This window comes from Amaranthus tricolor, chromosome 7 (assembly GCF_026212465.1).
Source record: "Amaranthus tricolor cultivar Red isolate AtriRed21 chromosome 7, ASM2621246v1, whole genome shotgun sequence".
Taxonomy (NCBI): Eukaryota; Viridiplantae; Streptophyta; class Magnoliopsida; order Caryophyllales; family Amaranthaceae; genus Amaranthus; species Amaranthus tricolor.
The window spans coordinates 5,716,045-5,730,650 of NC_080053.1; the positions used below are offsets into that span (position 1 = coordinate 5,716,045).

At 28.8% G+C, this 14,606-nt stretch overlaps 1 protein-coding gene across 5 annotated transcripts in view; it reads left to right on the plus strand.

The window, feature by feature from the left end:
• The first annotated feature begins 586 nt into the window (after positions 1-586).
• LOC130817344 (uncharacterized) overlaps positions 587-14,606 on the plus strand; it is a 32,093-nt gene continuing 18,073 nt past the window's right edge. For 2 of the 5 annotated variants that reach the window (XR_009043769.1, XM_057682987.1), the window contains exons 1-2: positions 7,460-8,026; positions 8,186-8,272. Coding sequence is in view for 2 of the 5 variants with exons in the window: in XM_057682987.1 (XP_057538970.1) it covers positions 8,259-8,272 (14 nt within the window). In the remaining 3 variants the exon portion in view is untranslated. Of the gene's footprint in view, positions 1,304-7,459; positions 8,027-8,185; positions 8,277-14,606 lie in introns of those variants that run through there. The other 3 variants (XM_057682988.1, XM_057682990.1, XM_057682989.1) reach the window with 3 other exon arrangements.

Consider the following 14,606-nt stretch of genomic DNA (forward strand, 5'->3'; position numbering starts at 1 on the left):
GTGATGATTGTGAAACAAACATTCCTTCTTCGACTCCTTAAGACATTCTCTGCATGCGCCACTCGCCTTTTTAGACGTGTCAATCCCTTAATTACAATCGAATACTTTATTTGTCTTTTGTGGCGTTTCTAATTTCTCCTTTCAACACGTGTCCCACTTCATAAAAGTGATGCTTTATCGAAGGACATGTGTCCTCACATGCACGTGAGCTTCTTATGCACTAACCTTCTAAGCCTGTATGTAGAATCCTTCAATAACCCTGTCAGATAACTGTTCCCAGATAATTACTTATTAGCACGAAATCTTCCCAGATTCTGGCAGGTTTGATTTTCTTTGACTGTCTTTTTATTATAATAACATTTAATTAATATTTTATACACACAGATTCGGTTTAAAATCGAGTTTATGTCCACATTAATTTTTATATAATTTTAAATTTAAATTTATTTTAAATTCAGGTCAAATTGAGTTCGGTTACAAAGTCGCGTTAACCAAAACGTGAGTGACATCTTGGTAGATAGTTTCCTCACATTTAAAATAAGGCATAGTACCCAAATAAATAAATCTTTTTTTTCTCCTCCAGATTCCAGTCTCCAAATATATAAAGAATTACTAAAATAATAGTGGTTACAAATGGGGACAGTGTCCTCAATCCTGAGGCCGAGAATTAATCTCACCTTAAGACCCTTCAATCACTCCTAAGTCCTAAATGAATCAATACCATTAACATATATACATAATCCTTTGTAAATAATACTCATTTTATTATACTCTAAAAGCTTGGGATTTGGGATATATTTCTGAGAATTAATCCCCTGTTTTCCTTGTTTGTAAGTACAAGTCTGCCCAGATTCGGCCAAGTACCGAAGCGAGCGCCACCCGCATCCGCACATTGGGGCCGTGGGTAAGCCAAGGTATAAGCTAGTGAAGCTCGGAAGAAAAGACTCCTCATCGGCTGGAATTGGCAGTTAATTGGAAATGAAATGCCTCCCATTTTCAAGACATAAATTGGCGGCATATTTTTACCAATTTTGGTTTTTTGGGTTGGTTGAATTCCTTTCACACTTGCGTTTCTCAGCGTATTTTGTTGGCTTCTTGGGCTGGCTTGGTGGGTTTTTAGTACACTTCTTAATTGGTGAATTGTGGAAGCTTTGTGAATTATCTCGTGCATTGAGATGCCCGAAAACGAACGCATGTGTATTATTTTTTTGAACGGAGTAAAATTAAATATATTACCACATCTGAGAAATGTCCGAGATAAAGTTTCCGTCTATTTGATCAACTTATGATTCTCCATATACAGGTGAGTTTGACACACTATTAATTTTTATGTTCTTTTGTTTACTGATATAATATTTTAGAAATTTAATTTTAATAAAGAAACTTTATTAATTAGCAAATATATCAACATAAAAAGCCAAATATATTCTAAAAAATTTTATTTGGAAATCTTTTGTAGCATATGAATTCAAAAATATAATTTTTCAAGAAAATTATGAAGAATATATTTAATTGTAATATACTCCTCATATGAAGTATTAAGAAATAAGTTAATGTAAACTTTGGTAAAAATTATTGAATATGGTAAATTATTATAACAATGCCATGTGAAATTTTACGGTCTTTATATAAGATTGTATGATCTTTTGTTTCCTGGAATAATATTTTAGAAATTAAAATTTTAATGAAGAAACTTTATTAATTAGCAAATATATTAACATAAAAAGCTAAATATATTCTAAAAAACTTTAGTTGAAAATCTTTTATAACGTATAAATTCAAAAATATAATTTTTCAAGAAAACTATGCAGAATATATTTAATTGTAATATACTCCTCATATGAAGTATTAAGAAATACGCCAATGTTAACTTTGGTAAAAATTATTGAATATGGCAAATTATTATGACGATGCCATGTGAAATTTTACGGTCTTTTTATTAGATTGTATGATATATGATTAGACATTCTTTCTATTCTGGTCAATTATGAGCAAAGAGAAAAATTATGATTTTTATCTAAAAAGTGAATATTGTTAATGAAGAGAGGGAATGAATTGTGTAGATAAAATTAAAAGAGAGTTAAAATGTACTTCATGGATGAAATTAAAATAAAGTGATGCACCATTTTCCAAAAATAAAACTAATGTAAAATGAATGAAACAGATCAAAATGACAATTGTTTTAAAAGTGAGATACTAACTACTCGTTTCGTTCCCTGAATTGAAAAAATAAAATTTATGTGATTAGAATAATGGTGAAGTAAATAATGAAAATTTTTTACATTGGTTTTAGTTGTAAGTGAAATAAAATAAAATAAAAATAAATAAGATTTTTTTTAGATTAGATATTAATATTAATTTTAATTGTAAGTGTATAATATGTAGGGACTTAAAAAATAAAATATTGGAATTTTATAAAAAGAAAAGGATAATTTTGTCCAACATATATAAGAATAAGTGTTAAATTTGATTAAAATAATGAGACGAGAATAAAAAGAAGTTTTGAGAATATTATTATTATTTTGAAAGAGGGTTGTTATAAGGCTTTAGATGTCACATTAATTGTCAACATTTACATTGTGCATTATTAGTGTAACGAGTACTTCCAAATGGACGAAATATTGATTAGATTAAATTTGAAAATTAAAATTTTAAAGTTATGAATTATTTTTTTCTTTACCATTTCAACCTTTTTCATTTCTTTTATTACTTCATCTGATTTCTTTCCTTCAACCATAGTCTCTTCACCATATAAATATTTGTTCATCTCTTTTACCCTCACTTTCTTCCTCTTCATAATTTTTTATCTGCTATTTGTGTATTTAAGTAATGCTAATTCTTTAAATCTTTACAAAATAAATTGAAATCATGCACATAATTTGAGTTTTCTATTTTAATCCCTTAGAAATCTCTAAAAATTTAGTCACAAACCATCACCATTTTTGATTTTAAACCTCATCTTAATTTTTTGAGTTTTTTTTTTTTCTTAGTTGATTTAAAAACTTATTTTAATTTTTTTCATTCAAAACTCACATTATTTTTTTCTTCACCATTATTATAGTTATTTTTAAAATTTTTGTGATGTGTGATTATGTCTAAGCCAATGAAGAAAGTGAAAGGAAAACAATTAACCATGTTATAAATTTATCTTTTTGATGGAATTCTATTATGCAAATTCATCATTTTTATGGAGAGAGAAAAAGTGAAAGAAAGAAAATTTTTAAGTACACCAATTCATTTTAATGGAGGATCAAGAATGAAGTGAATGGAAGGAAGAAAATAAAGGGAGAATAAGTTATTTTTAATGATAGTTTAATTATAAAATAAATGTAAATTAAAAAATCAAAATAGGTGTAAGATGATCTATTGATTAGGTTATTGGTAAAAAGATCTTTAAAAGAAATTTCAATTTAAAGTTGAAACCAATTAAAGTTTGAACCTTTAAAAGTGATAGAAATAAAGTTCATATTTTTAAAATCAAATTTTTCTTTAAAATATTATTTGGTTTTTTTGAGTTCGTCCTATTTTAATACTTCCTCTAATTCCCTTTAAATATATATATTTGAGTTGAATACGAATATTAAGAAAGAAATAAGACCACTATAATTGTTGATACTCAAGTGGTAATTGAAGATTTTAAGACAAATTGTAAAATTAATAGGTACTCCTATTTTTGTAATAAAATAAAACTCAAAAAGGAGGGAACCACAATAATTGTAAAGTTAATTGATATATTTTTGTATAAAATATAATTTGCAAAGACAAATTGGTAAAGAAAAAAAACCTTTACATTAAATAAAAATGTGAAAAATAAGGTGAATTTATCAAATAAAAAATAGAACAGTTAAAATGAATAAGAGAGGATATATTTTATGAGATCTTTTTTAATCATATAAGGTACTCTAAATTCTAAGGGTTAGGAGAGTAACATAAATATAAATAGGATCCATGATTGAATTAGAGGCGTTCAAAACAGACCTGAAGATCTAATATTCGCTCAACCTTGTATCCGAACCTGACTTGACTCGACTTCAAAATGAATTTAAAATTATGTAAAAATCAATATGAACACAAGACTCAATTCAAAACCGAATCGAAATATGTGACCTAAAATTAACTCGATGAACTGAATGAACACCTCAAAATTGGGGCTCAATACTAGAGTACATAGGAATTTTACTGTTTAATTACTTGCCATAAACATCACTTAGTTATTTGTAATTCCTATTGAAATTCATCAGTGTTAAATAAATAATTTTAATTAATTTTAACAAAAGAATAAATTTTTAAAAATTAAGACTTCACATACAAAATAAGTTTAGTATATTTTTAATTGAATTTAGTATTTCTTTTTGTGATCTAAAAAAAGTATTTTGCCAACTCTTAATTCTTTAATGAGATAAGAACATTTTGATATTATTCATTTAAGTTGTGTCATCAATTCCATTGTCAAATAGTGAAATTATCAAGCTTTCAAAAATGGTCCCGCTTTACGGGTATCCGGGTGGGCCTTCAAAAGCCCAATCTAATTGTTGTACTAACGTGGTGTAGTGTATCCACAAACAAAATAGATTTTTATAAATAGGAAAAATTGCATCACATGGATTGAACTTCGACATTTTCATGTTTTTTAATGTTGAAATTTATAAATTGTATTCGCTGGAAAAACTTAACTTAGTTTCATCCAATTTATTTAATAAGATGAGTATCATGTTTTTTATTTAAATGGATTGAACTTGCAACATGACTATCATGTTAATTTTTTTATTTATTTAAAAATACAAATTTTTCAACGTGATGGTGGTATAATAAGATCATCTTTATTGAGCTGGTTAAATATACACTTTGCATATAAAATAATCATTTTTAACTAGAGATGAACATGAGTCGGATAAGGATCAAGTCTAACTAAACCAAAATTCAAACCTTATTTTTTTTGACACGAACTTGGATTCTGATCCATAGGATTTGGAAATTTTGAACTTGACTCAGACCCTTAGGGTCTAGCGATTCTAGGGTTTCGATTTGGGTCCAAAGCTGGTAATAGTCATATGGTCATTAGCAAATTGCCCCGCACAAATTCATGGTCCGGGGAGAGGTACCGAATAGACCATACTCGTATCCCTTTGAACGAGAGGGCAAGAGGAATGCATGCAATCAATTTAAACCCCAGACAAAGAGAGTCCTGCAAAATGATATATGAGTAGCACCCAAATACCATGGGAGAACTTACCTTCATAACACAAACAAACTGGAGTAGGAGAGGACCATAAGATAAATATTAAATAAACAGATAATAGATTTAAAATCAGAAAGTAAAATAAAATACTACATAGAACAAAAAGAGGTAAGTGAAAGGAGACTATTAAAAATCTAGGTCAAAAACTATCTTTATTTTTTTCCCTAAAAAACTATAAAAAATATATTATGCAATTTTTGTTTATTCATATAAATTATTTAAACATATTCAACTAACAAAGGATTTTCTAATACTTACCAAATATAAAATTTTCCAACTTTCTTAAAAACGAAATATTCATTAAGTCTTTCAATTTTTATAGTACAAATACAATGACTACATTTCAAATCACATAAATCGGCAAAATTTCAAATCAGTCAATTTCCAAAATGTTAAATCCTAAATATCTTTATTAACAGTGGACTTATACATCTAGTCCATCTATCTACAATCTATAATCTATAATCTTCATCTATATTCTATTATCTATCTATAATCTCACAATCTCAACAAAATTTTTTTCTTTAAAACTCAATAATGGTGTCATTGTTATTAGTATGATTAATATTTATATCTTTGACTTTATCACTTTTTAACTATGGCTATTATATTCTCCATATTGATTGGTTTTATACTTTTTAGATTACACCATTAAATTTGAGTGGTAGAAAATCATAGGAGTATTTTATTTCATTTTTTTCAATTATTTATAAACATCTTTTCAATTTTATTTATCAAATGAGTATTATTTAGTGTATTGGATATTTTAAAATGGTTAAAATACTATACACTTTTATTAGTATTTTTGGTTATTTAGACTATTGGTTACTTAAATACAATGCTTAATTTTAACATGATTTAGGTTGTGACTATTTTTATGCAAGTCATTTATATTTTTTTTGACAAAAAATTATTTTGTTTGTTTAAACTTTTATAAAATATTTTACATATTTTTATCTTAAATTTGATTTTGAAGTTATTATTAATAGTTGTAATACTCTATATAAATTAATGTAATATTTATTTTTGTTAGCATAAATTGGTATGTTAGTTTTTATTAAAAAAACTCACAATTACGTATTGTATATTTTAAGAACGAACCATTTGCCTTTTTATTCAAAATAAACAAATAGAAGTATAAATATAATTATATCAAACATTATAATCAAATTCATCGTCTTTTGTTGTGATTTAATTATTAAGTATAAATTTTCTATTGTAATATGAAAATAAGTAAATTTTAACAAACATAGATTATTGAATTTAAAGCGACAATTATTGGGTGCCTTATTATTCAAGAGTTGATTCGTCCAAAACTCTTAATAACCAACACATATCCATTATTTATAGCGGGTTAAATTCTGATAATTATTATTCTAAATCTGGCATATACTTACCCATCCCCACCTCCTCTTAACCTTTATGGTTTATACCCTCATATTTGATTATCAAAATAAAAATAGAAAAAATACGTCTAAAAATAATTAAATTAATTTGCTCACATCTATTAAAAAGAAACTGAGATAGAACATTTAAGAAATAATTAAGGTTTACAAACTATATATAAATTGTTATGATTATAAATTCACCCTCTAAATTATATTATGAACAAAAAATACACATAATAATAGGAAATATATTGTAAGTACGTAATATATGGGGTATGCGGGCTATATGCCTTTATCGCAAGCTTGTATGAGATAAAGTGTACAATGTATACGGTAAATATGCTTTTATGCCTATTACCCAACCAATATACATACTTGAACTCAATATACGCCAAATTTATACACATATTTTATTTACTCCATATATGATGTGAAATTGCAAAATCTACAATACATATAATCGAAATTTGTTTCCCAAATAGCTTAACCTAATATTTTAGAGATTAATTCTACTTGCCACTAGTTCGTGATATCCGATCAGCTAGTCTTATATGAGACCATCTTATCATGAGACGGATCCATATAAATAGCCTAATTGATATCCTTTTTTTAAAAAATTAAGTAAAAGAACAATTATTTTTCTTTTCAATTTTTTTAAAATGAATATTGAATCAACCCAAATTAAGTCGTCTCATGTTGAGACAATCTTAATAAAGAATTTGTCGTATCCAATTTAGATGATATAAACCTAGAGTGCATTAATGGATACTAATAAAATAAAAAATATTTTTTTTGAAATAAAAAAGCCAAAAAAAGTAAATTGAAAAAGAAGAACCCTTTGTATTCTTCTTGGAGTCCATTTCTTCATTGTTTCTATTCCAGTTGCTGTAGGGACTAGGGGACTAAGGAGGAAGGGGGTACTTTGGTTTATAACCAAAAATAAGAAAGTTCAAAAAGGAAACTGTATCTATTAATGGCAGTTTTGAGGGTTTTCATTCAAATAAACTATACTCCTTGCTTTTTCTACGATATCCTCGTTCTAAATTAGGGGCAATTAAGAATTTGCAAGCTGATTCACTTGATCTTGTAGAAACACTTTTGATTGTGTTATATCTTCTCTCCCTTTAGGAAAATATTTTCATTAATTAAACATGATTCACACTTACCCATGTCTTTTTGATTTCATCATAATTATCATCAATTTTATTTACTGTTATTATTATTACTATTATTATGGGTTTTATAAATTATGGGTGGCCTCCATTTTCTCTGGTGGGTTCTTTGAAGATATGCTGAAGGAGCTTATTCATTATTATCGAATTATAAGGGCACCTCCATTTGTGGAAGGTTTTTCATACTATGAATTTCCAATTCTGCAAAGACTTAGGGTTTTCTAGTGGTAAATACCCATTTTCATCATTTTTTGTAAATACCCATGTTGCTAATTATGTTTAATGTCTTAATTTGGTGTAAAAAGTTTAATCTTTTATTGTTTAAGAGTGATTTATTGTTGTTGTGTGCATTTGGTCTAATTTTAATTTTGTATATTATGTTTCAGCAAACATAAAGGTGGAGTGTTGGCATCAGATGCATTAGCAATTGCACTTTCAGTTACTCCATTGTACATACAAATGTCTAACTCCTGGTTGGTATTACCTTTTTTCCCTAATTCCTCAATGGTATTCATTGCCTTTTTGTTTGTAACTTTCAGCATTTTTAATTTTATTATCTTCTGTTTTGTCTTGGTTGTGTTCTTATATTGTATAATTTGTTTTAGATAATTTTAACTCTGTCACTTGTTTCTTTTTTTTGATGGCTATATTATGCTTGCTGAAATCATCTATGTTTTAATTGTCTCTTTTTTGGTTGGGGGAGGGAGACTCGGACGAGCTGTGTCATATGGTTTGATTTTGACATTAGCATGAGTGCGTGACACCGTTGCTGCCTAATTTGCTAGCTTTGTTATCGAACCACTTTTGCAATGTGCTTCTAGCAATTGGTTAACGACACACTTGTATCATCTAGAATTAGTTTATCTAAAGTACAATTTGAATTACATTTACATAGTTTTCGATGCACCAAATCATTTTTATCCATACCTGGTAACACTAAGTGAGAATGCTTGATGTTGGATCTTATAATACTTGTTTGGCGAATGAGCTTATGGAAATGGCTATGCATGTAACTATTAGTCTGTGTAGTTTCCATGGATTTTCCTATATTAGCTTCTTTCCTTGAATTATAATTTTGTATAACTACTAGCATGGTTGATATTAAGGTTTTGGCATCATTATATTGGCATGGTTGTATTATATAAGTCCTTGTGGTCTTCTATAGTCCATCCCTTATTACGTATATTAGAACTCATCGCTTACCTATGAAGCATATCAGGATACTCCTTTATTACGTACCTTTTTAAATTTCGTGCAGAAGAATTTGACCACCATTAGTTAGCTGCTATAGCCAAAACATTTATGCCGCTAGTACACGCTTAAATTGTCATGTATGGTTTATTTATTTATTCAAGAAAGGACTAGTGGTACTCTATTGAAGATCCTTAGTTAAACCTTAGTATGAAATAGCTATGCTCTTGAAGTTTGGTTTCTTTTGTCAAAGTGCACCAACAAATGGCGAGTTGTAGCGATGAAGAGCAGGATATTAGGCCTTGGTTTTTATGGATTTAAATGGAGTACTCAGGACTGGATGTCGTGCAATTGAGGAAAATTAAAATAACATTAATTGATTTGGCTCTAGGGTTTCACTTTTAGTAGTGAACAACCATATGTTCTAAGGTATTTGGTCTTGAGCTTGATTGCATGTTAAGAATTTATAATTACAAATGTTTTGATTAAATTGTTAGAGAGAATGTATCCCTTCAGTTGCTTTTTGGATCAAAAGTTGTTTCATCCTTTTATCTATTGCTTACAAAAAGTATAGTGTCAGTGATATATTCATACTCCAACAACAACATTTCATTACTCCAACACCATTAAGTGGCTCTCCAAAAGGACACATTGCAACTGAATGGGTAAGCATGAGTTGTGTGGGATCTTTTTTCTAGAAACACTTATGAGAAAATATTTTCCTGAAATGACATATTGCAACTAATATCAGCTATATCCTAGAAGGAATATGTTGTATCCAATATGGGATGGAATTATGGAAATAACTTTTGGAGAAGTCAATTCAATTATACCAACCTAAGCTATTTGGAATTTCGAACAATTGGAATCTATTCTTTTCTAATGGAATCAATCAGTAATTTTTATCTGCTGGGAGCTTATGGGAAAACATGGATAAGGACTGGATTTCTTTGCCTTCCGAGATATGAGGTTTTCTTCAATTTTGATGGTTTTTATAGAATGTTTCTCTACTTTAGTTTGTTTGGCATGGAGAAAAAGGTGTATTGATTTACTTCATTTTATGGTTCTTGTGGCCAAGAAGTTGTTGCGTGGTGGAAGGAAGTAAGTGCACTTGCTTGTCATTGTTCTTTATTGTGGATTCTAGGTTACAATGTTTATATTGTGCAACTTAATGAGAAGAGGTTGGGGATTGGTTGTCCTGGACGTTTGACCTGATTAGAGATTAATCCTATTGTTTGTGACTGAGCCATAAGCAATACTCTTCTGTTGGAATCAACATAAGTTTTGTTGTTCTGATCATTTCTTGTGTGCTAATTAAATTGGAGATATATCTTTCCTTTGTTGGTTAAGGAGGTACTCTCACAACTTTCACTAATAATCTCTCAGTTTTCCTTTATTTTCTCCTACTCATGTGGTTCTTTTTATCTTTAATATATGTGAACTTGATACCTAAGTTCTAAATTTTAAAGGACTTAAAGAAAGAGCTGAAAGTCAACCCTTCTATGCATGTTTCTCCCAAGTCCCATTGGCTATTCTTTTAAATGATCCTTTCATCTGCCACTTTTTACTTTGAATGTCACTCTTGTGAGGTTTTTTTGGGCTCCCATAGCTTTGTTTTGTGTTTATTTTAAAATTACTAAATAGTGTTCTTTTTATTATTTTACATTGCTGTTGGTCTTATTATCTTATTTAGATCATAGTTTTTTTCTTTTTTTTTTCTCTTTTATTGGGTTATTGGAAGAGCATTAAGAAATTTTTTCTCCTTCCACTTTTTCCCATCATAGCATCCTCTTTTTAAGTTTTGAGAACAAATCAAGTAAATTTTGTGATCCTTTCTCTTCGTTGCGTACTAGTCTCAATCCTCAATCGATTAGTTTCATTGGGTTGAGAATGTATACATTTCATATCCAGCTAATGTTTGGATTTATGCTAGATCTAAATTGAACTAGCTTGTTGTGAGCTCAATTATATACTGATTGTAGTTAGAATTTTCTAGTGCGGTGATTTTAACAGTCTTTGTACGATATTCAGAAAGAAATTTGTAAGCTTGACTTGCTTGTTAAATTGGTTCAATTGGGAGCTACATTGCTAGAGTTGGCTCCGCAGCAGTGGAGGAGATGACTGGTGATGATTTTGGGGATCAAAACCAACTTCACTATTGTATAGAATTGATAAGAACCTTTGTGTGAAAATAATTCTGAAATAATATAGCATTCCAGGGCACCTAAAAGGCTAAAAACTTTTCCCTCCATCCCTAAATTGGTTTTAACATTTGCAACGTCACAAAGTTTTAAGTACGTTGTGTAACTGTCAATTATTATTTTATTAAGGATTGAGATGATGGGGTATTTTGCAAAACCATTGTCAATAATCACTAGGATTTTGATGTTTTCACTTAATATTTTTTTTTGTATTTTTCTCTCCTTAACACCAAACAAAACACAAACATCACTTTAATGTTCACCAAACATAATTCCAATACAATTATGATACATGACACCAGGGCGGACCCAAGATTCAAGAAATGGGGTTGCCCAATTCAAATTAGTATACATTTCAATATTTTCTATTGGCAATTTTTATATGTTTTAAAGTATGACATAAGTAACTTTTATGTACTGTATATTCACAATAGAAAAGTATAAGGTAAAAGAAAAATGCATAAATAAAACAAAACAAAGGTAAAACTCCCTTAACTCGTTATAATGACAATTTGAACGGTAAGCAAGCGTAAACCAATTATATAAAAACCTTTGGTGTTAGCATTTTGAAAACCAAAAGTAATTTTTTAAAGAAATTATAGTAATTTTAGACTCAATGCGAAGCATTTTGTGGATCAACTACTAGAGTATCTATATATGAGTGTTGGACTTGATACATATCATCTGAAAAAAAGGATGAGGCAAAGGACATGATATATTTAAAACACTACTATGTTATTTTCCTTGTACCATATTTGACAGTAGGAATAAACAAATATACTTATTCGACATTCTACAAAAATTGAATAATTTGCTTAAGTATATTTGTCATATTAAAAAAAATATATAATTGTCAATTTTTATTCTGACCCTATTATAACGTACTTAATTAATTTCATCCTATCAAACGAGTATATTATTTACCAATTTTCATGCAATTGAGAATTTTTAATTTATATGTTACTTAATGCTAATCAAATAGCATCTCTATTTTTCTTGATTGTATTTAAAGTTATGCATATATATCAAATTATAGCATATATTTTTAATACAATTTACTCATAAAATTATAAACCCATAAAATTCTAGAGTTGGAGTGATCTTAATGAATTGGAAACCATATAAAATAATTATATAGTTGTATTAATTACAATATTAATATTTAAATATCATATAAATCAACGTGGTACTTTGATGGTTGTAATGTATTTATCGATCAAACTCGGACCTGTATAATTAATGCCCAACACTACTCATAGTTTATGGAAGTATTTGATTAACAATGAAATAAATGTCACAAAGAAGTCATAGCCCAATGGCAGCGGGTGTTACATCTGAGGGCATTGTCTAGAATTCAATCCCTGTTGCAACCAAGCTAGGTACTTTATTGTTTTTTTTTTTTTCCTGATGTTGGTCCGCCCATGCATGACACCATCTTAGTATTTTTAAAGCAAAATATAATTAAAAGTAACATAAACACCTTGAGTTACTAAAGACATGGTGTTTGTCCTTTTGATATATTCTTCTTTTCTCTCTTCAAGTTTTAATATTTTTTGATTAAAATACTTTTACTAACACCCTTCTTATGGACATTTTTTTGTGGCTAAAAGGAGGAGAGAGAATATGTGATTATGGTGAGGTAAAGGTTGAAAGTGTGAAGTATAATGTACAATTGGTGGGCCATTCTAAAGATTGAAACGACAGAATTAATTTGGGATGGATAGACAAGGTCAAGCATTAGAACTTAGAACTAATCAAAGATAAAGGAGTCAAAATTACTTCCTCTGTTTCTTAAATAGTTGCTACATTTGCAAAGTATAAATAATATAGTGAAGTGAGATTTTTTTGATTCATCTCAATGCATCTTTTCATTATACCTATGTTAATTTTTAATGATTTTTAGTTATGTATAACTAAAGATATTAACAGTCAAAATAGTGCATTGGATAGGATGAAACAAGAAGTATTGCAAACTAGTAACTACTAGCAAATGAAACATATCTTCAGTAATTTGTGTTTTGGAGAAAAATCATTACACTACTTTTTCAAAAAAGAAAAGAATAAATGAACATTACTTTCCTAAAATAATGATTTACTTTGATTTACTTGCTTAATTAATTTACAATCTCTTGCATACACCCAAGTTAAAGTTTATGCTATACTAGGTGAAGTTTGTGGCTTTTTGGTCTAGAAGATACTCAATCCGTCCCATGGAATTGATAAAATTTTCCTTTTTAGTCGTGAAATTTGTTGTATTTTTTTACTTTAACTATCACCACTCTCTTTTTTAATTCCCATCACACATTTAACTTATCTTTTTATTTTATCTACACTTCCTCCCAACTCTTAATGAAGTGCAACTTTTTCCCTCTATTCTTAATAAAGTGAAAAAGTTAACTTGTTGAAAATTTAATGGGATATGGAATATCTAAGACATCAAAAGATTTACCTTGAGTACCATGCTGGCGCGTTATATTGTAGCGAATTGCAGAATAAATCCTACTCGAGAGTTCCATGTCTATATAATATAATTGAATTTATGTATACACCTAAACATCATAGAGCAAAAATGTGGTGATGGTTGCGATTGCGGTAACGAAACGATGATGCGGTAACGAAGTGATGCGTTTATCGTAACGCCTAAATATCCGTGAAATCCAAAAGATATCCCTTGATACGGTCCAAACGCAGTTTTTTTTACACCTTTAAAACGCGGGAAATATCAGTTTGTTATTTTTAAAAACCTTTACAATGCACTTGATGCGGCCTTGTTTTTACACTATGCTAAACATGTGATTTGGGCTCACTGGTTTTGTACTTTTAAATTAAATACTTAATGTTATGGACGTTAGTGATGATGAACTTGTGGTGTTTCTCTTAGTAATCATTCTAATATGTAAAAAAGAATTAGATGTTTGTGAACTTCTAAATATTATCTTTGAGTTGATGCGTGTGTTGAATAAAATTTGCTAGTGTAAGTGTCCTTAATTTTCAAGAATTTTTCTCACATTTAATTGTGAAGAATAAATGGCGTAGTTACCATCTAAGTGTTTTTTTATATGTGTAAAGTTGGAGAGAAGGGTTGTAGAATTGAGTATTCTTTTTGCGAGTGAAGCTGTATTGTATGGCTGCATTGTATGGGATATTAAACAAGTCTTCATATTTTAACCGTTAAATTGAGGGTTTTAGGTTCTACTTTCACGATGGAAGTTTGACAAAGAAAGTGTGTAAGCTGTGCCTAAGAACTTTGGTGAATGTCGGTTTATATCAGGATTAGTGTCTATAGTATAGATATTCTAATTTTTGAGAATTGTTATTTTCTCTAAATGCATTGCCACCAAACAGAGAGGATTTTACTGTGGGTGGGGTCTGGGGAGGTTTTGGTTCACACAGCCTTTCCCCTAATAAGCAGAAA